The following is a 21,458-nucleotide window of genomic DNA, read 5'->3' as shown; positions in this document are numbered from 1 at the left end:
GGTCATTGAGCCATAGCATGCTTTAGGCAAACCGTATACAGACTGTGGAGCCATCTCACGTTGGCAGAGGGTAGGCTGATGATCCTGTGAAACTCCCCAGCCCGCCTCGCAATCTCACCTCTATATTGCTCAAACAATCTCTCATGACCAGCTAGAAAATTTTGTTTGGTTGAAATAAGTTCCAGTCATAACTGCACTTGCTTAAAACCTGGTTCAAATGAACACTAAGGCAAGCTGTCTAAAAGTCAGCGTTCTCCTCCAAGTTTAATTTGGCAATACGGCCCTGTAGTCAGTCAGCTGGGTCAGCCAGAGTGAGCAGGCATGTGTGTAGTATGTTGACTGTCCAGTGGACCAATGGGAATTTAAAGTTATGATCTGGACATTGATTTATCAAAATTTATCATCTGGTTAGGAACCTGGTTTTCTGTGATGATTAAAGGGCTTTTTTTCCTACATTTTCTTATTGGCTTTTTAATTGAACTAAAATTTTAGCTTGCAAGTAATGCAAAATAAAATAGATTTTAGGAAGATGCATTAAAAAAGTTTGACTCCTATGCAGTAGGCCTGCAAACCATGAAACTGCTTCCTTGATGTGAGCCAATGCCTTCCTGTTGCATCAGATCTCCACAGGACAGCAGAGCTTTCCATGGGACATGGTTCTGAATAGCTAGGTAGTGTGCCATACTCCAGGTTTTTAGAACTGCAAGCATTTGTATTAAGTATGAGTTTTCTCCTCAGTGAAAATGAAGGGATAAGAAATCATGGGTTTCCTATGATCATGTAATATGAGCAACTAATTATAAAAACTGGCTGGGCACGGTGGCTCACTCGGTAATCCCAGCACCTTTGGGAGGCCAAGGTGGAAGGATCTCTTGAGGCTAGGAGTTTGAGACCAACTTGGGCAACACAGTGAGACCTTTTCTCTACAAAAATTAAAACCATTAATCAGGTGTGGTGGCACGTGCCTGTAGCCCCAGCTATTCAGGAGGCGGAGGAGGAGGATCGCTTGAGTCCAGGAGTTTGAAGCTGCAGTGGAGCCGTAATTGTGCCACTATACTCCAGCCTGGGTGACACAGTGAGACCCTGTCTCTGAATGAATGAATGAAAAAATGATAAAGGCTAAACTTGAATAGTTTATAGTTACAATAAAACAAGCAGATCTGACACATAATTAAGGATCAATATTAAAAAATACCTTTTATTTCCTTGTTTTGTTAGCCTTCTATGTGTGTCTCAGTAGTCAACCATGTCCCTTAATACAGCAATTCTCATTCAAATGCTTGCCCCTACTAATACTTATGCACAGCAAAGAAGGCCCTGGGTTTGACTCTCCACTAGGCCTGGTTCTCTGGCCTTCCTGGCTCCTTCCTTAAGCATTGCTCAGACCTCAAGTTTCCCCCTCAACCTGTCCTGTAATGCCATACAGAGCTCTCCAGTCTGAGCTGTGGCTTTGGAATCAACAGCCCCACCCCAAGGGGCCAGTGGTGGACAGGGGGGTGACTCAGATTGTGGGTGCTGGTACAGAAGAAGGGGACAGGGAAACTGAGGATGGAACTTGGTTCCCTACCATCTGAGTCCGGGGAGGAGAAATCTGCAGTGTGCTCAGGCAGGGTGAGCTCCAAGGGCAACTGCCCCAACAGCCCTTGGAATAAATCTTCAGTAGTCACAGGTCAGCCCCTCGCTCACTGTTTCTAGGGAAGGAAGAGTTCTTTCCACTGATCCAGTCTGTAATATGTTCTAAAATCTCTTTTAAAAATCTTTATTAAAGCCTCAAGGGCCAGGCACAGTTGCTCACGCCTGTAATCCCAGCACTTTGGGAGGCTGAGGCGGGTGGATCACGAGGTCAGGAGATCGAGACCATCCTGGCTAACATGGTGAAACCCTCTCTACTAAAAATACAAAAACAAAACTAGCCGGGTGTGGTAGGGGGTGCCTCTGGTCCCAGCTGCTCAGGAGGCTGAGGCGAGAGAATGGCTTCAACCTGGGAGGCAGAGCTTGCAGTGAGCCAAGATTGCGCCACTGCACTCCAGCCTGGGCGACGAAGCGAGACTCTGTCTCAAAAAAAAAAAAAAACTCTTTATTAAAGCCTCAAAACAACATTTCTCTCAATGACTGTTCTCCACAGAAACCACATGCCTCATACATACTTGTATCTTTTCTTGATTATTCTGATATTTAATCTACTCAGGAATACAATTTTGAAGAACCACTTCTGAGGTAAAAGTAGAATGGAAATGATAATAAATATGATCTTAAGTTGAACTTACAGGCATTTCAGAGAGATCATAGACTCAGATTAAAAGTGAAATTTCTTTACAGTCAAAAAATGCTTTCATAGCCCAGTATATTGGCCTCACTACAAGCCCTCTACAATTATGCTAGAAAGGTTAGACAATTTTCCGAGGCCTCTTGCACCCACTCCACTGGGACAGGAATGGGTGCTTGGGGAGAGCATCAAGGTGTATACACCTGGGGGCACTATGCTTGTGTCCTCCTGTGTGCCACAGGAGCACCTCCAGTTGCTGTTTGGGGTTGAAAAACAATCTGCCCCCAAACTGGGGTTAATGATCAGGTCTACTGGAAGTGGAAGAGAAGATGCTGAGCAATTTGTTTTACTCTTCAGCAATAAAGTAACAAGCATGTAAGCATTTCTTTGGTGGAAAAGAAAAGTCAGATAGACCTCAAGACTGGGTTGATTAGTACCTAGATACTATGTTTAGAATCTGACATTAAGAAAAATAAGGAATTTTCTGAGATGTCTTTCTTCCATCATGTATGAAGAAATGAGGAGATGGCTGAACTCTTACTGGTGCTTAGATTTCTAGGAAGCAAGTAAAATCATACTTTCTCCATTGAGTCCTGCACCCCAGTGACACAGTTTGTCCACTTCATTGGCTTCTTTTCCTCTTTGCCAATGGAACTCACCTAGACTCTTGTGATTTTAATTTGCATTTTCTAATGAAGAGTGATGTCAAGTATCTTTTCATGTGCTTATTTGTATATCTTTGGTGAAATCAGTACAAATGTTTTGCCCATTTAAAAAAATAAGTTGTTGGCTGGCACAGTGGCTCATGCCTATAATTCCAGCACTCTGGGAGGCTGAGGTGGGTGGATCACTTGAGGTCAGGAGTTTGAGACCAGCCTGGCCAATATGGCAAAACACCATTTCTGCTAAAAATACAAAAATTAGCTGGGCGTAGTGGTGCACACTTGTAATCCGAGCTATTTGGGAGGCTGAGGTAAAAGGATTGCTTGAACCTGGGAGGTGGGGTTGCAGTGAGCCAAGATTTTGCCACTGCACTCCAGCCTGGGGGAAAGAGCAAGACTCCATCTCAAATTTAAAAAAGGTTGTTTTCTTATTATTGAATTTTAAGGTTTCTTTATGTATTCTAGATAAATTCTTCAGCAAATATATGGTTTACACATATTTTCTCCCACTGTGTGATTTGTCTTTTCATTTGTTTAACAGGGATTTAAAAACAAATTATTTATTGCTTTTTTTAAGAGGTGGGGTCTTGCTGTGTTGCCTAGGCTGGTCTTGAACTCCTGGGCTCAACTGATCCCACCTTGGCCTCCCAAAATGCTGGGATTATAGGCGTGAGCCACCATACCCGGGATCAGCCTTATAATATCTGTAGAATCTGTAGTGACGTCATCTTTCTCATTTCCAGTGTTAGTAATTTGTGTCTTTTTTTTCTCAAGCAGTCTAGCTAGAGGTTTATCTCTAGCTATATCAACAAATATTTATATCAATAAATATTCCCAAAGAACAGCTTTTGGTTTCATTAGTTTTCTTTATTGTTGGCCACAAGATTTTGGGGGCCTAAAGGCAATGTGCTTCAAATAAATGTAGCTTTATTATATTATATAGAATTGGGAATGATAGGTATTTCAGCTAGTAAATTAATTCTGTGTCAGCATTTCCCTAAGTATGGTGATGAACAGAGTTTTAGACCTCTCACAGGCATCATCTGTATTTTGTTGTTCAAAATAATTTTGTATTTATTTTGTTGCAGGTTAAAAGGTAGATAGATTTAAAAGACTAAACTGCATGAAGCATTTTAGTTTTGTTTTTCCGTTATGGAGTGAAACTTGCCAACTTCACTTATTTACACGAAGAGAATCTGAAATGGAATTTGGAGCAACATGAATTTATAGGGTCTTGTTTTTTGCCCATGTGCCATTAAGTACTTTGTAAAATTTAAAGGCCCATAAAAATAAGCTATGACTCAAATCCCTGGAAAGATCAACATTTTGGAAATAAAATTTAATACATTAAAACTGGATTCTGCTTTCAGAATTATAAATATTGAGCTATAAGAGACACTATACATCAACACGTGAAAAACTGTGGATAGGGTTAAACAGACCCTAGAGCAGTATGTACCTAATATTAATTTTTGTATTCACAGATTAAGATTTAACAAACATTAATTGTGTACTTTGTGTTATATCCTTCCATATTATATGGCCTTAAATATTAAGCTTTGATGCAAAATTGCCTTGTTATAAAACAGATTGGATTATGTTCATTTTTGCCAGTTTGCAGTTGAATAGGAAGCAGACAGCAGAAACTCTTGAATATACCAAGAATCCATCAGCTACAGCTATTTTGCCAATATTAATGGATAAATTTTAGAATAACCATCCTGTGTGCCGGCAGCTTAGCAGCTCACATATGTGCTCACAAGGAAGGCTCATATCTTCAAAAGGCAAATAGCTTTTCTCTTTGGGGTCGGACCTAGCATAGTGCTATCATAAGGTAACCATGAGGAGAATCACATAGAGCCAGACCAGACTGAATCAATTTACAATTTGAATAAACTTTGAAATCAAAGTCAAAAATCCTGAAAAAGTTCTAAGATGCCCTCAAAGATTTACTCTAATGCCAGAATAAAGGGGATGCTTTCTTCATGTTTTTATTCATACAATTCATATGGTTTTCTCTTGGTATTATATTTTTAAAGGAAATTTTACATAAAAATTTAATCCTTGTATATTGGAGTTTTTAAAAATTTGGCTCAACTATTTTAAGAAAAGGAAGTCCTATAATGATATCATTTGAACTAAGCCAATTTGTTTTAGAAGCAAAAAATCTGCCAGATGTTGCTATTATGAAACAGTGAGCTAGCATTTATAATTCATTTGACACCTGGATATACTGGCATAAACAATGGCTTTTTATACAATGAGGCAGTTCTAATTTAAGATCAGTGCTTCATCTGTTTTCTTGTAACTTTATTAGTACTAATGGACAAGTCTAGGCATATGTCCATGGACTGCCTTTTGGCATTCAATGTTAGAAATGGTTAGTAAGCAGGGAACATATTCCATCTGGGAAAGCTTCACTTGCTGCTGTGTAATTTTGAACCTATTTTTTTGATGTTCTTGGGCCTAGCCGGGTTGTGTGTCCCTGAGAGACTGAGGGCCGCACTAATTCGAATTATCTGGTAAAAGCCAGAGTCATGTAAAGCGCTAGTGTTCACTTGAAAGGCATTCAAAGAAGGCATTTTCTAATGCCTAAAACCGTATGTCAAAGATGATGAAACACTACCTTATAATTAAGTCAGCAAGAGTCAGAAAAACTATTTGTTAACTATAGTCTTCTTAGATTCCTCTGTTTTTGAGTGAATAAACAATCCCTTTTCAGCACAAAATAATTTGCATCACCAAAGCTGATACCTCTGGTAGCCAAGCATGCTTTACTTACTGCAATTAAGGTCATATGCTTGCTTTGCTATGACTTGTCTGCACTTAGGTTATTACGTATGAGGTATTAAGTGAAAGGAGGATTAAGGCAAATTCTTAAAAATTTATGTTTTAATTTTAAAAATTTTACTTTGGCACAGCCAGATTTGAAATCATACTAATAGGGTCTCTAGATCCTGAACAATGCTACTTTTTACAGTTTGTGAAGCTTTCACCTACAAATAATCGAACTTTAATTAAAAGTTAACTTCTGTTTTTGATTTCACAATCAACTGGTTTATATAGAACATTTGAATTTTAACTCTTTACTTGAAAAAGAAACCCAAATGAATCTTAAATTCAGCTGATTAGTAAATAAAACAGCAGAAATTAAACATATACCCCAAATTGTTTTAATTAACTTAGCATTTTGTAGTTTTAGCATCTATTGTAATGTATTCTAAAGATAATGGGAATGTAAGTTATGCTACATCTTAGTGTATGTTAAATTGCTTTAATCATACCGCTTAAGGGATACTCACAGAATATAGGTTACCTTCCAGCATCTAGACCTCTCCCACTCCTCCCGCCCTGAGCCCCATTCCCAATAATAAAATAGAAGAATTTCATTGCAAGTAAGCATTATTGTACTTGGGAGATAATGATGCTCCCATCTTTGAGGATAGCATGTCTTACATGGGAACCTCCTTTCTCTTACTGATTGTGGGTGGATTATTTTGCTGACCCTAGTGTTTAGGTGTGCAGAATTCTGCAAGTTGAACATAGAGATTTAACATATTAAGTAGTACATTTAACTTAAGCCAAATTTGGCTGTACAAGCTCATTCCCCTGGAATCCGCCCCCATTAAAGGAATTTTTAAGAGGTAAAAAAACCCAAAAGGGAGTGGGGAGAATGGGAGGAGACACAGTATTGGGCCAAAGCAATTCAGCAAATTTTTGAAAGACGGAAAATAGAAGGAAGAATAGCAGTAAATGATAGAAGAGGAGAAGCTATATTGGGATCCCTACCAGGAGGAAAACGATTTGAGAAGGTAACAATTTGCTGTTAAGGTAAACCCATAAAGGCTCAGGGCACAGAGGCCCAAGTATTGAGTACTGCAGGGGTGAAATGGAGGCTATCATGGGACTAGCTAGAAGTCTATGGAGGCAGTACGTAGACCCCAGGTCCTTTCCCACTCCATGTAGTCATATGATTACTCTTTTCAGAGCAACAGATCAGAGGTTTATTTTCTGAAAAACAAACAAAAAAACAAACCTGATAAGCTCTAGACTTGGGAACACCAGACACAACTGGGTTAGTGATGAGACTTAGGAGACACTGAAAATAGCATGGAAAAAACGAAAGTCTGCATACTGAACTGGGATTTCCCTGGACCTATTTCCTGCCCCGTCTCCAGAAAGCAAGCAGGCAGACCTGCAAGTACTTTCTGGGGCCCCAGACAAATTCTTCTCCGTAGAAACAAGGTAGCTGCTGTTTTCTTTTTCTGGAACTCTAGTTTACTGAGATGTTGGACTTACTAATTATAGATTATTATTTTTTCCTCCAGATTTATTGAAGTATTATTTAAATATAAAATTTCCCTACTTTAAGTGTATAGTTTTATTAGTGTTGGTCACTGTACACAGCTGTGTAACCATCACCACAATCACGATACAGAACAGTTTCCTGATACTGAAAAGTTTGCTTATGCCGTTTGCATGACGATTCATCCCCTCCCTTGGTCACTGGTCCCAGGCAGTCACTGATCTGCTTTCAGTCACTATGGTTTTGCCCTTTTTAGAATGTCATATAAATAAACTTATGTAGTAGATAGTCTTTTCTGCCTGGCTTCTTTCACTGAGCATAATGATCGCAAGATTGGTCATGTCTTTGTAATATTAATATTTCATTCCCTTTGTGGAGTGGTATTCCACTGAATTAATATGCCAGAATTTATTCATCTCTTCATCGGTTGATGGACATTTGGTTTGTTTTTCATGCTACCTCTTTATAGTCACACTCATTTCCTTCTCCCCTACTATCTTGAATCTGGCAACCAATAATTTATGATCTTGTCATTATGAAAATATTAGCTGGGCATGGTGGCTCACGCCTGTAATCCCAGCACTTTGGGAGGCCAAGACGGATGGATCGCCTGAGCTCAGGAGTTCAAGACTAGCCTGGACAACATAGCAAAACCCTGTCTCTACCAGAAACACAAACAGTTAGCCAGGCATGGTGGTGTGCACCCCTGGTCCCAGCTACTTGGGAGGCCAAGGTGGGAGGATTGCGTGAGCCTGGGAGGCCGAGGTTGTAGTGAGCTGAGATCACACCACTATACTCCAACCTAGGTGACAGAGTGAGACTCTGTCTCAAAAAAAAAAAAAATTATATACATGGAATCATACCCAATTGGACCCTTTGAGATTGCCTTTTTTTTCCCTTTCAATATAATGTCCTTGAGATCCCTTTAAGGTGTTGCATGTGCCAGTAATTCCTTTCTACTACTGAGTAGTAGTCCATGGTATGGATGTATCCCAGTTTGTGTAGTCATTCACCTACTGTAGCGCATTTTGGTTCCCCCCAATTATATTCAAATTGGATATGTGGAAGGGTAATTCTTTTGGAAATGTGGAGCCACTGAAGGTTTTTGTTTGTTTGCTTTGAAGACTTTTGTGAAGGGGAATAAAAGGATTGTATCTGAGTTTTTGGAAGATTATGCCAGCAATTCTACTTAGGATATTCTAGATGGGTTTTTTGTTTGTTTGTTTTGAGACGCAGTCTCGCTCTATCACCAGGCTGGAGTGCAGTGGGGGATTCTCAGCTCACTGCAACCTCCACCTCCCAGGTTCAAGCGATTCTCTTGCCTCAACCTCCCAAGTAGCTGGGACTACAGATGCGTGCCACCACATCCGGTTAATTTTTTGTATTTTTAGTAGAGATGGGGTTTCACCATGTTGGCCAGGATGGTTTTGACCTCTTGATCTCGTAAGCCTCCCACCTTGGCTTCCCAAAGTGCTGCGATTACAGGCATGAGCCACCATGCCTGGCCAGGATATTCTAGATGGTCTTGATGAGGGTGGTAAGAGCATGAACAAGACTTATGGTCTTTCAAATTCTCATATATTCATTGAGATTATCTATTTATTGTCTATTATATTCCAGAGACTGAGACTGTAATTGTGTTAGATACTAGGGATATGAAGACTAGTGTGACATAGTCCTTGTTCCTGGGAATTCTCAGATTAAGTAGAGGGCAATACTTACATACAAATAAATATACTTTCGTGCTATCGATGCTATCAAAGATGTCTATACTGACTCATTAGAAATATAAATGAAGTGGGAGGGTGAGGGTCAGCGAAAGATTCAAAGAATGATGAACTAAACTAACATGTGTAGTGCTCAGAACTGTTCCTGGCACATAGTAAGCAGTCGACATAAATTAGTAATTGTTAGTAATGGTGGTATATGGAGGCAGGAAATAGTCTAGTCCAATTGATAAGCATAATAAAAAGATAAGAAGTGCTTTCATGAAGAACTCATATGCTTTCACCTGCCTAGAAGTGAGAAGAGATGCTTGCTCCTCTCCTTTGGCCTCAGGTAAGCTTTCTGTTTCAGAGACAATGGTCTCCAAACTTCTCCTTTGTCTATTTGCCAAAAGGAGTATGAATAAAAGGGCCAATATTCAAACAGAAAACAAATATAGTATACTATTTGCTGCAAAGAGTTTAAAGGTACATGCTTAACCTTGTAATGAGCTCCTCCAGTTACTGCTTGGACAGATCAATGAAATTCTTCAATAGGTCTTTTCGTTAATAAGTAAATTAGAGCAGTAAAAAAAAATAGCTTCCTGTGTGTGGGGCGGAAGGTTGGAAAGTCACTGCTCATGAGTATGGAGTTTCTTTTTGGAGTGATAAAATGCTCTAAAATTGACTGTGGTAATTGTTACACAACTTTGTGAATGGATTCAAAACTATTGAACACTTTAAATAGGTGAATTGTATGATATATAGTTCAATAAAGCTGTTATTAACAAAAATTATGTAGTGATTTGGAAAGCTGATCAAGTGATTACTAGAATAAAAACAAAATAAAACGTAACCACTTACTAACTTGGTGTCATCAGAGTTCGTTTCAACTCTGGTTCCTGAAAACATAGTTCTACTTTTCTTTCCAATTGATATTTGAGGCCAGTGTGTTTCAAAGAGGCTCACCATTCCCACAGACAGGTTTGACATGCCAGAACTCATTCATCCAACCCTGGGATTATGGTCAAATGAAAGCTGGAAATAGGTCTGCTTTTCCTAGGCCAATTCAGTCTTCAACTTGCAAACTTGGTGCCATCCAATTCTCAAACCCAGTCCTGACCAAGGTCCCATCCAGAGGTCTGTATCTGATGTGCCTGCGATGAAGGCAGGAGGGTGCCTAGAGCACTCACATCTCCCCTACCTTCACTGCATTTGAATGGATATACCTGGGCTCCCACTTATAAGTAAGAACATGAGGTATTTGGTTTTCTACTTCTGCATTAATTTGCTTAGGATAATGGCCTCCAGCTACATCCATGTCATTGCAAAAGACATGATTTCATTCTTTTTTATGGCTGCATAGTATTCTATGGTGTATATGTACCACGGTTTCTCAATGTGGTAGAAGTGACCAGTGTTCTCAAGCCTGTATGTCCGTCTGGCTGGGCCCTGATTATTTCTCCAGGGGTTAGGCTTTACCTCTTATGTTCCTAGGCACAAGCTGGGGTCCCCCTGAACTGCGCAGACCATGTGCTGGATTTCAGGACCCCTATTACCTAGAGATTTTGTTCTTAGGTAATAAGCCCAAGTTTGCTCCTCTTCTTTGAAGATGGTCATTTAGAGTGCTGGCTACTTCACTTGGGGCAAGCCCAGTAGCCAGCTTAGCTGTCCTCGTTTCAGAAACCAACTAATTTTTTTTCTTTTCCATTTCTAGGAGTCTACTGCTAAGATTTCAGCACGTCCTATGGCTGAGTTAATCAGAGTTATGATAGGAAGGTACCTGGCACACCATCGCAGTGCTCCATCAGTGCTAGTATGTTGTGTTGTTTCCTTCACATCAAGTCAACTCAAGCTTGCTCTACTTACCTGGTGTACACAGTCTAAGAACTGTAAGAAGACTGGAGCAAAACCACTCCCCTGACAGTTGAGGGTCAAGCTGCTCCGCTGACTGAATTTGTGACCAAAAGAGAGCCACTCTTTTTCAACCAACATCCGGAAGCCTTCAAGTGTCCTATAAAAGGGATCACTGAGTAACTGAACCAGGGATGTCACCTAGGGCACAAACAGGATGGATTGTTATTAATTTTAGTTCTGAAAAAGTCCTATTACTAAGATAAAAGCACTTCCTTCTGATAATAGCTAATTCACAAATTTACCTGGACAGCAAATTTGTTCACTAACCATTCCAGGATGGCCAATAAAATGAATTCTGTAAGCTTTCCAGTAAAAACTAAAGCTCAAATTCATTTTGGCTACAAGTTTACTTTCAGGGAATTAAGCCTTTAATCCTTAACTGGCCAGTTTGCTGACAACAACCTTTTCCTAAGTTAATCAGAGGCCAGAGGATCAGTTAAAATCAATTCTACTTTTTGGCAGATGCAGATTAATGTCTTAATGTAGTCTGAACTCACGTTTCACTCTGGAGTGGGTTAAGGTGGGGCTTACAGAGAGCCAGGGGATGGACTGACAAAACCCAGAAAGGATGGTCCATGCCTCACACTGCTGGTCAAGGGCTCCATCCACAAGCCTGCATGGTAAATCTGTGGGTGGGAGAGCCTGATGCCTGGAGCCAGAGCTCCAGGCTGCGTAGGGGCTAAGAGCTCATGGTACAGAGTTTTCTGATGGATAACAGGTGGTGTTTAACACAGGACTTTCTCTGTCCATAAACACATTAGTCATTATACAAAACATTCATCTGAAGAATTTAAAAACCACCAAATGGAAATATAAATATAAAATGAAGTATCAAAAAATATGTCTAATAGTTTACTTGTGCAGTGATATCCCAGCCTTCCTCCAAACAGACCAAAACTGAGGAACCATTTTCAAGTACTTCTGATACAACCACAGCCAGCTGCATTATCCTGTGAAGCTAAGAGATAGGAAGGAGAACACAATTAGACCAAGCACTTTCTGAGTGCAGAAGTCAGAAAGAGTTACTTTCCCTGGATAATCAAACAAGTTAGGGATAAAGCACTTGGATAAAAGAACCACATAATGTTTTAAATACTTAAAGTTCTTTCAAACCAAGATTAAACAATGACACTTTTGTCTGGGCGCAGTGACTCATGCTCGTAATCCCAGCACTTTGGGAGGCTGAGCTGGGCAGGTCATTTGAGGTTAGGAGTTCGAGACCAGCCTGGGCAACATAGTGAGACCCCATCTCAATAAAAACAACCACAACATGACACTTCAAAAAGGTAGACACATTTTAAAACAATACATAATGAAATAAAATTACATGATTCCCCCAAAAGTAGGTGAGCTATAATTCCATAGAGTACAAAAGATATTCTATGTGGATTTCCCAGCAAAGGAAGGAAATTCACATGAATTTTATTGGATTTAAAATTTGTTTTTCAAAAAAAAAAATTTGTTTTTCCATGATGTAGTAAGTTCTATTTCAGATATTCTTAATTTTTTGGGAATTAGATAGTGGTGATAGTTACAAAACGTTGTGGATATACCAAAAAGCATTGAGTTGTACACTTTTATCATAAGGATAAATTTTATGGTAAATGAATTATATGTTAAAAAAGATACTCCTGGCTGGGCGTGGTGGCTCAATGCCTGTAATCCCAGCACTTTGGGAGGCTGAGGCGAGAGTAGTGCTTGAGCTCAGGAGTTTGAGACCACCTGGGCAACATGGCAAAACCCCATCTCTACAAAACATACAAAAATCAGCCAGGCGTGGTGGCATCTGCCTGTAGTCCCAGCTACTCAGGAGGCTGAGGTGGGAGGATCGCTTGAACCTGGGAGATACAGGCTACAGTGAGCTGTGATCGTGCCACTGCACTCTAGCCTGGGTGACAGAGCAAGACTCTGTCTCCAAAAAAAAAAAAAACAAAAAAAAAACTCCGATTTGTCTGTGCTGTGTACGAAATGAGAAAAGAACTTTTATAGTTTTGCTAAGTTTTGTTTTTTTTTTTTTTTTTTGGAGACGGAGTCTCGCTCTGTCGCCCAGGCTGGAGTGCAGTGGCCGGATCTCAGCTCACTGCAAGCTCCGCCTCCCAGGTTTACGCCATTCTCCTGCCTCAGCCTCCCGAGTAGCTGGGACTACAGGCGCCCGCCACCTTGCCCGGCTAGTTTTTTGTATTTTTTTTTAGTAGAGGCGGGGTTTCACCGGGTTAGCCAGGATGGTCTCTATCTCCTGACCTCGTGATCCGCCCGTCTCGGCCTCCCAAAGTGCTGGGATTACAGGCTTGAGCCACCGCGCCCGGCCTTTGCTAAGTTTTTAAAGCCACATCAATTGGCTCAAAGTCCTTGATAAACAATTAAGGTGTGAGAACAATATATAGATTTTAAAACCAAATGTATAACATTCTAGTTTTAAAAAATATTTTAATGATCATCAGACATAATTTGCAATTTGAATCCAACTCTGAACAAGAACAAAAATGAAAAAACCCATATCTTAAACAGAGCTAGGGTACTTTATTTATTTATTTTTTTTATTAAAAAAAATTTTTTTTTTTGAGACGGAGTTTTGCTCTTGTTGTCCAGGCTGGAGTGCAATGGCGCAGTCTCGGCTCACCACAACCTCCACCTCCCAGGTTCAAGTGATTCTCCTCCCTCAGCCTCCCAAGTAGCTGGGATTACAGGCACGCGCTACCATGCCTGGCTTATTTTGTGTTTTTAGTAGAGACGAGGTTTCTCCATGTTGGTCAGGCTGGTCTCGAACTCCCAACCTCAGGTGATCCACCTGCCTCAGCCTCCCAAACTGCTGAGATTACAGTTGTGAGCCACTGCGCCTGGCCTAGGCTACTTTAAACACAGGAATAAGGCAAATGTCCTACTCAGTAATGAGAAGCTCCTCACGTAACTGTTTCTACAACATAGCTATCACCAGGCCTGAATTCTTTTGGGCTCAGAATTCGTTCTAAGAAATGGCTATTATTAAAAAATCAAAAAATAACAGATGCTGGCGAGCCTGTGGAGAAAAGGGAATGCTTATACATCTCTGGTGGGAATGTAAATTAGTTCAGTCATGTAGAAAGTAGTTTGGTGATTTCTCAAATAACTTAAAAAAGAATTACCATTTGACCTAGCAATCCCATTACTGAGTATATACCCAAAGGAATATAAATTGTTCTGCCATAAAGACACATGCACACACATGTTCAGTGCTATACTATTCACAATAGCAAAGACATGGAGTCAGCCTATATGCCCATCAACAGTAGACTGGATAAAGAAAATATAGTACATATACACCATGGAATACTACACAGCTATAAAAAGAATGAGCTTATGTCCTTTGCAGTAACACAGCTGAAGCAAACTAACACAGGAATGGAAAACCAAATACTGCATATTCTCACTTATAAGTGGCAGCTAAACATTGAGTACATATGGACACAAGGAAGGGAATAGATGCCTGGGGCCTACTTGAGGTTGGAGGTGACAGGAGGATGAGGATAGAAAAGCTACCTATCAGGTACTATGCTTATTACCTGGGTGATGAAATAATCTGTATACCAAACTCCCAAGACATGCAATTGACCTATACAACAAACCTATATATGTGCCCCTGAACACAAAATAAAAGTCAAAAAAAAGAATTTGCTTTAAGAGTTAACTTTTAAGATGTCAATATCCCAAGTGGGCAATTATTTCCACTGTCTTTAGTCCCTAACTTTCGGTACAGGTCTACTTTCTACAAAGAGCAGAGCACAGAACGTATCAGAAACGCGGACAGTTAAGTTGGGTGGTGGGGTCTGTCTGGAGCTGGGGCTATAGCCTGGGGACAGAAGGGAGTATTGATCAGTTCCTTCCATGGGTATGCAAAGCACCCTAAATTGCCTTAATAATAATGAACACGGCATGATACATTTATAGCCAAATGTATATGTGGTAGTGTTTCTCTTTGGTTTAAGTATCTTGAGAACAGTCACTGCCCTGCCCTGGGTACTGACATCATTCCTTTTTTTTGTTTGTTTGTTTTTTAGTCCAATGTGCTGTGGGAAACAAGAGGCAGGATGCTTGCAGGTAGATGGAGGCAGGGGACTGGGAATTTCTGCAAGGTGATAACAAATAATGGGGGCCAGGCATGGCAGCTCATGCCTGTAATCACAGCACTTTGGGAGGTCAAGATGGGAAGATTACTTGAGGCCAGGAGTTCAAGACCAGCCTGGGCAATATAAGAAATAAAGGAGCTTAAAGACAAGGCCCTTTAATTTCTCAATAAAAGTTCCATTAAGAATATCCCAAAGTTGCCGGGCGCGGTGGCTCACGCCTGTAATCCAAGCACTTTGGGAGGCCGAGACGGGCGGATCACGAGGTCAGGAGATCGAGACCATCCTGGCTGACACGGTGAAACCCCGTCTCTACTTTAAAAATACAAAAAACTAGCCGGGCGAGGTGGCGGGCGCCTGTAGTCCCAGCTACTCGGGAGGCTGAGGCAGGAGAATGGCATGAACCCGGGAGGTGGAGCTTGCAGTGAGCTGAGATCCGGCCACTGCACTCCAGCCTGGGCGGCAGAGCGAGACTCCGTCTCAAAAAAAAAAAAAAAAAAAAAAAAAAGAATATCCCAAAGTTGACTGAACTGAAAGACAGACACTGTGTTTTTTTTCTCTAGCCTTAGGTAGGCTTGGGGGCATCCAGTGTGCCTTTGGTGGGTAGTTTGGGGTGAATCTAAAATCTAGAGACCTGGGATAGGCAGACAAATGAAAGGTGAGAGCTCTTGGAGTCATGCAGAAGTTGTCCTCTGCCCTGGATCCTTACTGTACTGATAACAGAGCAGGAGTTCTATATATACATGCTGATTAAATTTACTACATCAAAAATTTCCATCTAAAAATAATTTTCTCCTTAGTGTCCTATAGACACCAAACTTTGAATTACACAGAGATGAAAACCCAGCAATCAAGACTTCTACTCCCTCACCTCCTATATCAGATGATTTCCTGAAACTGAAAGGCCTTTACTGATGGCACGCAATGAAGGAGGAGAATGTTGGTGAGTGAGGGAACCAAGTATTTTTTTTCTCAAATACAGTTCTGTATATCTACTTGGGCCTCTGTTTCTCTGAGTTATAAAGAAAGAAGCTGCTTCAGACATTACCTGTGGGAGCCACTCAGAATCTCCCAGCGCTTTCAGGAAGGTCACTTCTGAGTCAGTAGGGATGGTGCTTGGGATACAAGCCCTCATCAGCTTCTTAAAACTGGCTTTCACTTGCCGGATTTCATGAAATTCAACAGGAACAAACTCACAATTTAAAGCAAATTCTACCTTGAAGTTCTGTGGATGAAGATTCAGAGAATCAGGCAGATGAAGTGCTATAGGTAAAAGAGTGATGTTTCCAATGGGGCAGTGCATAACAGTAAACAGTTAGTTGGGGCCAAATAGCTGCAGAGGCTGCCAATGGGTCAAAAGAGTCAATCTTGTATGGCAATGTGTCAGTGTTGATGGGAAGAGCCATTCAGTACAGTCTAGTGGTTTGCCTAGAATGGCAAATCTAGTCCTTACTAGAGGTAGATTACTTAGCCTAAGAGTGCTCTCATTCTGAGAACTGGAAGAGACTACTGGTAGACTGGAACTTGATGGAGCTTATAATACCAAATATAAGTCAATTATAAGGCCATGAACCCGGAACTTTAAAGAGCAACTAACGATACATGGACAGTATGACTACTCCAATAGTGTAAACTAAGTCTTCCCAAGATGTATATGGGAAAGGATAGGTAATACACTGTTGGAGTTCCAGACTGTACATGTATTAAAGTTTGTAGATATGCACATATTTGTTTCTTATTATGCAAGTAAAACATATTCATAATAAAAATGAAAAAAGGTAGAGATTAATATTGAGAAAGAAATAAAAATCACTTTCTTGCTGCCCCAAGACTACCAACATTGTGGTGACTTTTTGTTTGTTTGAGATGGACTCTCACTCTGTCACCCAGGCTGGAGTGCAGTGGCACAATCTCGACTCACTGCAACCTCTGCTTCCTGGGTTCAAGGGATTCTCCTGCCTCAGCCTCCCAAGAAGCTGGGACTACAGTCGTACACTACCACGCCCAGCTAATTTTTGCATTTTTAGTAGAGATGAGCTTTCACCATGTTGGCCAGGATGGTCTTGATCTTTTGACCTTGTGATCCGCCCACCTCGGCCTCCCAAAGTGCTGAGATTACAGGTGTGAGCTACTGTGCCTGGCCCTACTTCTTAAAAGTCAATAATAAAAAATTACATGGCTGGGCGTGGTGGCTCATGCCTGTAATCCCAGCAGTTTGGGAGGCCAAGGCAGGCAGATTACCTGAGGTCCGGAGTTCAAGACCAGCCTGGCCAACATGGTGAAACCCCATCTCTACTAAAAATACAAAAAGTAGCCAGGTGTGGTGACGGGCACCTGTAATCCCAGCTACTCAGGAGGCTGAGGCAGGAGAATCACTTGAACCCCGGAGATGGAGGTGGCAGTGAACTGAGATGACACCACTGCACTCCAGCCTGGGCAGTAGAGTGAGACTCCACCTAAAAAAAAAAAAAAAAAAAAAAAAAAAATTTACATAAAAAAACCATGAAAGGCTTTGTTCATTTCTATCTTTGGGATAACATTTTTTTCACTTAATATTATATATGTATCAACCTATATTTATTTGAGTACTTTCTCATTTACATCTTTAATCCATATGGAATTTGTGTGTGGTATGAGTGTTGCATTTGTAATTAAAGAATGCTATACTGATGGCCTACTGGTATATTTCATTTTAATAACCTAGCTGTGAAGATTTAAAAGTCCTCTAACTTTTCATGCCAAAGAATGAATTAATTTTCTCAAAATGTTTCCACTTTCTTTTCATTTTGCCCAAATTACTCTACTGGACCATCTGCTTTTCTAAGAGTAAAACTGCTTTCTGGAGATTGGTTGCACAACAACGTGAATGTACTTAATAATACTGAGTCATATATTTAGAAATGGTTAAGATGGTAAATCTTGTTATGTGTATTTTATAATTTTTCCTTTGTCTTAATAATTCCATTTTAAGGAAGCTACTCTGAGGAAATAATCTAATCGGAAAAAAACCTCTGGGAATGGTATCTCAATAAAAAAAAAACAAAAGAACCTATTTGCTTAGAATTGTGACTGTAATTTTATATACAGAAGATAAAGAAACCTAAACATCCAACAATACGGGTTGAATAGTGACTAAAATAGTTATGGAGACTACTATACGACATGGAAACATGATGTTAAGGCTTCAGATAAAGAACCTAGTGATATACATGAGTTCCTTTCTATTATTTTTAAAAACTTATAATAGACAAAACATAGTTTACTTTTCAGGAAAGGTAGATTCCTATTTCCCAACTATACATAAGCTAGGTATGCCTATCTTAGAAGCCAGGAGTTACTAACCAAAGTAGTGAGACACTCCATTAGGTTGGAAGGAATTTGTTCCCGATAATCAAGTATTAAAGTATGTGAATTTACCTAGGTAAAGGTCAAATTCAAGATTATTTTCAGAATAACTCACTGTAATTTATTGACTTTCTTTTATGCCTCTTTGTTGGGAGAAAAAGGTATGGAATTGTAACTGGATGGCATTGTGCTAGCTAGAATGTGGCACATATCAGACAGATACGGAGCCGTATTCTACACACAAAATCGAATAAAAGATAAAACCTGAATGGAATACATAAAATTGCTGACAACTACTGTGCCAGAATGGTGGGATTACATTTTTAAAAATAATAATACTTGGCCAGGCGTAGTGGCTCACGCCTGTAATCCCAGCACTTTGGGAGGCCAAGTGGATCACGAGGTCAAGAGATGGAGACCATCCTGGCCAACACGGTGAAACCTCGTCTCCACTAAAAATACAAAAAAAAAAAAAAAAAAAAAAAAGCTGGGCATGGTGGTGCGTGCCTATAGTCCCAGCTACTCGGGAGACCGAGGCAGAAGAATCGCTTGAACCTGGGAGGCGGAGGTTGCCGTGAACTGAGATCATGCTATTGCATTCCAGCCTGGCGACAGAGTGAGACTCCGTCTCAAAAAATTAAAAAATATATAATAATGATACTTTATTGAGGAAGGACAGACAGAAAGAAAAAAGAGAGGGAAGGAAAAAGGCAGCATCCCAACTCTTTCTTACTCAAATACGTATGATCACACAGCTAATCTGAGAAATCATGTGCAAAGAGAATGGCAGAGGGGAGTATTAAGGAGCTAAACCTTGGAGAGTGATTCGGATCACGAGTAAGTGTTGTGCTGAAGCACGGAAAGTCTGTGCTCTGGAAAAGACACTGGCACCAGCAACCCTGGATTGCTGTAGAAAAGTGTTCTATTTTCTGGATATAAAATTATTTACTGTATCAGAAGACAAATATGCAGATTTAAAAATTGAGCATTACCCAGCAGTTTTATGCCCTCTACCCTAAAGGCTGATGACTAAGTGGTTGCAGCAGTCCAGGCAGTGGGAGAAGAGCTAGCAAAGCCACCAGCCTGCTCCAGAAGAGATGACTCAGTTACTGGCGTCTTAAGGGCCAAGCATGTGGGATCTTGCTAATGGCACCCTGCTCACAGTTTCTGCTCCATGGTTCAGCCAGAGGTCTGTCTAGGTTGTCCAGTGCCAACTGGAGCACTGGACTAAACGTTGAAATTTCTGAGTTAACAGGTAACTTTCATGTCCTATACACCTATTCGTGGTAATGAAATTTATTTTGTAATGCGTGACTTGCAAAACATTAAATTCAAGGAATTATTGTTGCTTTTGGAGGAAAAGACCATCTTTACAATTTATGGCCCCTCAGCATGGTGAAGCTCTTTAGCACAACAACTTAACAGTAAGAATACAGTTGATTAGCATCTAGTATTTTGAATTTTCTGACATGTCTTAGGACATGTGTCTCTTTCTGTATAGCCTTGAGAAGTTTTAACAAGTGTTACTCAGAAAATCTAGACTTGGCCTTGCCTTGCCTCCATACGTGGCACCACAGTCTTCCTCTCTCCATTCTTCTGTCTTTCTGTAGCCTTTTTTATCAGTAGGTTTACAACAACGAAACTATCTGTTTTGCCATGGGCAGATTCCTGTGGAAACTGAATCAAGGCTGTTGAAAACACAGCCTGATGAAGCCTTATTTCTTTTTTCGTATGTACACTTCCTAGTATTCCTAATGTTTATGTTGATTTTTTACTGTCATGAATAAATACTTATTTTCGTGGCTAATAAATATGCATATGTATATATGTGTATGTATCTATATAAAAATTAATATATATAAATAAATTCAAAAGGAGAGCTAAATTTTTTGAGATTATTAACTCCAGGTTAAGAATCATGCTATAAAAAAAATTCTAGCAAACCTGGTTTGTGATACATGTTTTATAAACAGCCCTAGTGCATCCACAAAGTTTCTAAGTGAGAAAAAAGAAATCTTACCCTTAGTTGCGACTTTTCACCAAATATGTAAAGCGCTGCTTGCCGTTTCAAGAGCTGGTTTTGTAGGTAGGTGCTGTTACTGAAGGAGGCCGAATGGTCCTTGCCTGCCAGCCGGGCGCCAACATCAATGAAGGATGTTGGAGAGCTGATCAAGCGAGTGCTAGAGCGAAGACTTGCCCACACACCTTCACGAAAGCCAAAGTCATGGAGTGAGATAATCTAATGTGGGAATACCACTGACTAAGGAAAAAGGTGCATGCTCTGGAGCTACAATTTTAGAGGTCATAGCAAGTTGATTAATCTAAAAATCATAAGTCATATGGTCATTTGCTACTTCTGTAACATAAGCATTATCCAATATAGCATTTCAAAATCACAGAATCTTAGCCTCAGAATGACCTACCAAACCCCCCAAATCAATCTTATTTTATATTTTGATGTAAATTCAGGATTTAAAAGTAAATACTAAGATCATAAGTAGAAACAGTACATTGACACTGAAAACAAAACAAGCTGGCAGGAGGTACTAATAAAGTCTAGCAAGGCAAATGCTGAGTTACTCAATTTCTCAGGGCTTCATGAAAAAAGTAAGGAACATTCTTCTGCTTATTTGGTCAATTTCACATGACATTTAAAGATATAAAATAGAAACTTCGAAGTCTACTAAAATCTGAAGCTGGATTTGTAATTAATATTTGTATATCATGCCAAAATGATGTAATTCTAAACAAGATTATATTATAGTTTTTTTTTTCAGTATCTGTGAAGAATGAGAAATTATAAATTTAGTAATGGGCACAGTGCCTCATGCCTGTAATACTAGCACTTTGGAAGGCCAAGGTGGGCAGATTGCTTGAGCCCAGGAGTTTGAAACCAGCCTGGGCAACATGGTGAAACCCCGTCTCTACCAAAACAAAACAAAACAAAAAACAAACGCCTATAGTCCCAGTTACTTGGGAGGCTGAGATGCGAGGATCGCTTGACCCCCAGAGGTGGAGGTTACAGTGAGCCAAGATAGCGCCACTACACTACAGACTGGGCAACAGAGTGAGACACTGTCTCTAAAATAAAATAAAATAAAATAAATGAATAAATGTACAGTCAGAAGCAGATACCTTTATTTTATTTTATTTTTTTTG

At 40.1% G+C, this 21,458-nt stretch overlaps 1 protein-coding gene and 1 long non-coding RNA gene across 10 annotated transcripts in view; one reads left to right on the top strand and one right to left on the bottom strand.

Moving 5' to 3' along the window:
* The window catches only part of LOC102141068 (uncharacterized), a 50,087-nt gene extending 38,428 nt beyond the window's left edge, over positions 1–11,659 (top strand). For both annotated transcript variants that reach the window (XR_012423400.1, XR_012423399.1), the window contains one exon: positions 10,655–11,659. This is a non-coding gene — a long non-coding RNA (uncharacterized lncRNA). The remainder of the gene's footprint in view (positions 1–10,654) is intronic.
* SBF2 (SET binding factor 2) overlaps positions 1–21,458 on the bottom strand; it is a 519,142-nt gene that overhangs the window by 18,027 nt on the left and 479,657 nt on the right. For 7 of the 8 annotated variants that reach the window (XM_045370372.2, XM_045370373.2, XM_045370374.2 and 4 more), the window contains 4 exons: positions 20,320–20,504; positions 16,003–16,179; positions 11,711–11,812; positions 10,807–10,992 (listed from right to left, as the gene is read on the bottom strand). In XM_045370372.2, coding sequence (XP_045226307.1) covers positions 10,807–10,992; positions 11,711–11,812; positions 16,003–16,179; positions 20,320–20,504 — 650 coding nt within the window. Of the gene's footprint in view, positions 1–10,806; positions 10,993–11,710; positions 11,813–16,002; positions 16,180–20,319; positions 20,505–21,458 lie in introns of those variants that run through there. The other variant, XR_012423398.1, reaches the window with a different exon arrangement.

This window comes from Macaca fascicularis, chromosome 14 (assembly GCF_037993035.2).
Source record: "Macaca fascicularis isolate 582-1 chromosome 14, T2T-MFA8v1.1".
Taxonomy (NCBI): domain Eukaryota; kingdom Metazoa; phylum Chordata; class Mammalia; order Primates; family Cercopithecidae; genus Macaca; species Macaca fascicularis.
This window is presented reverse-complemented; position numbering and strand designations above follow the sequence as displayed.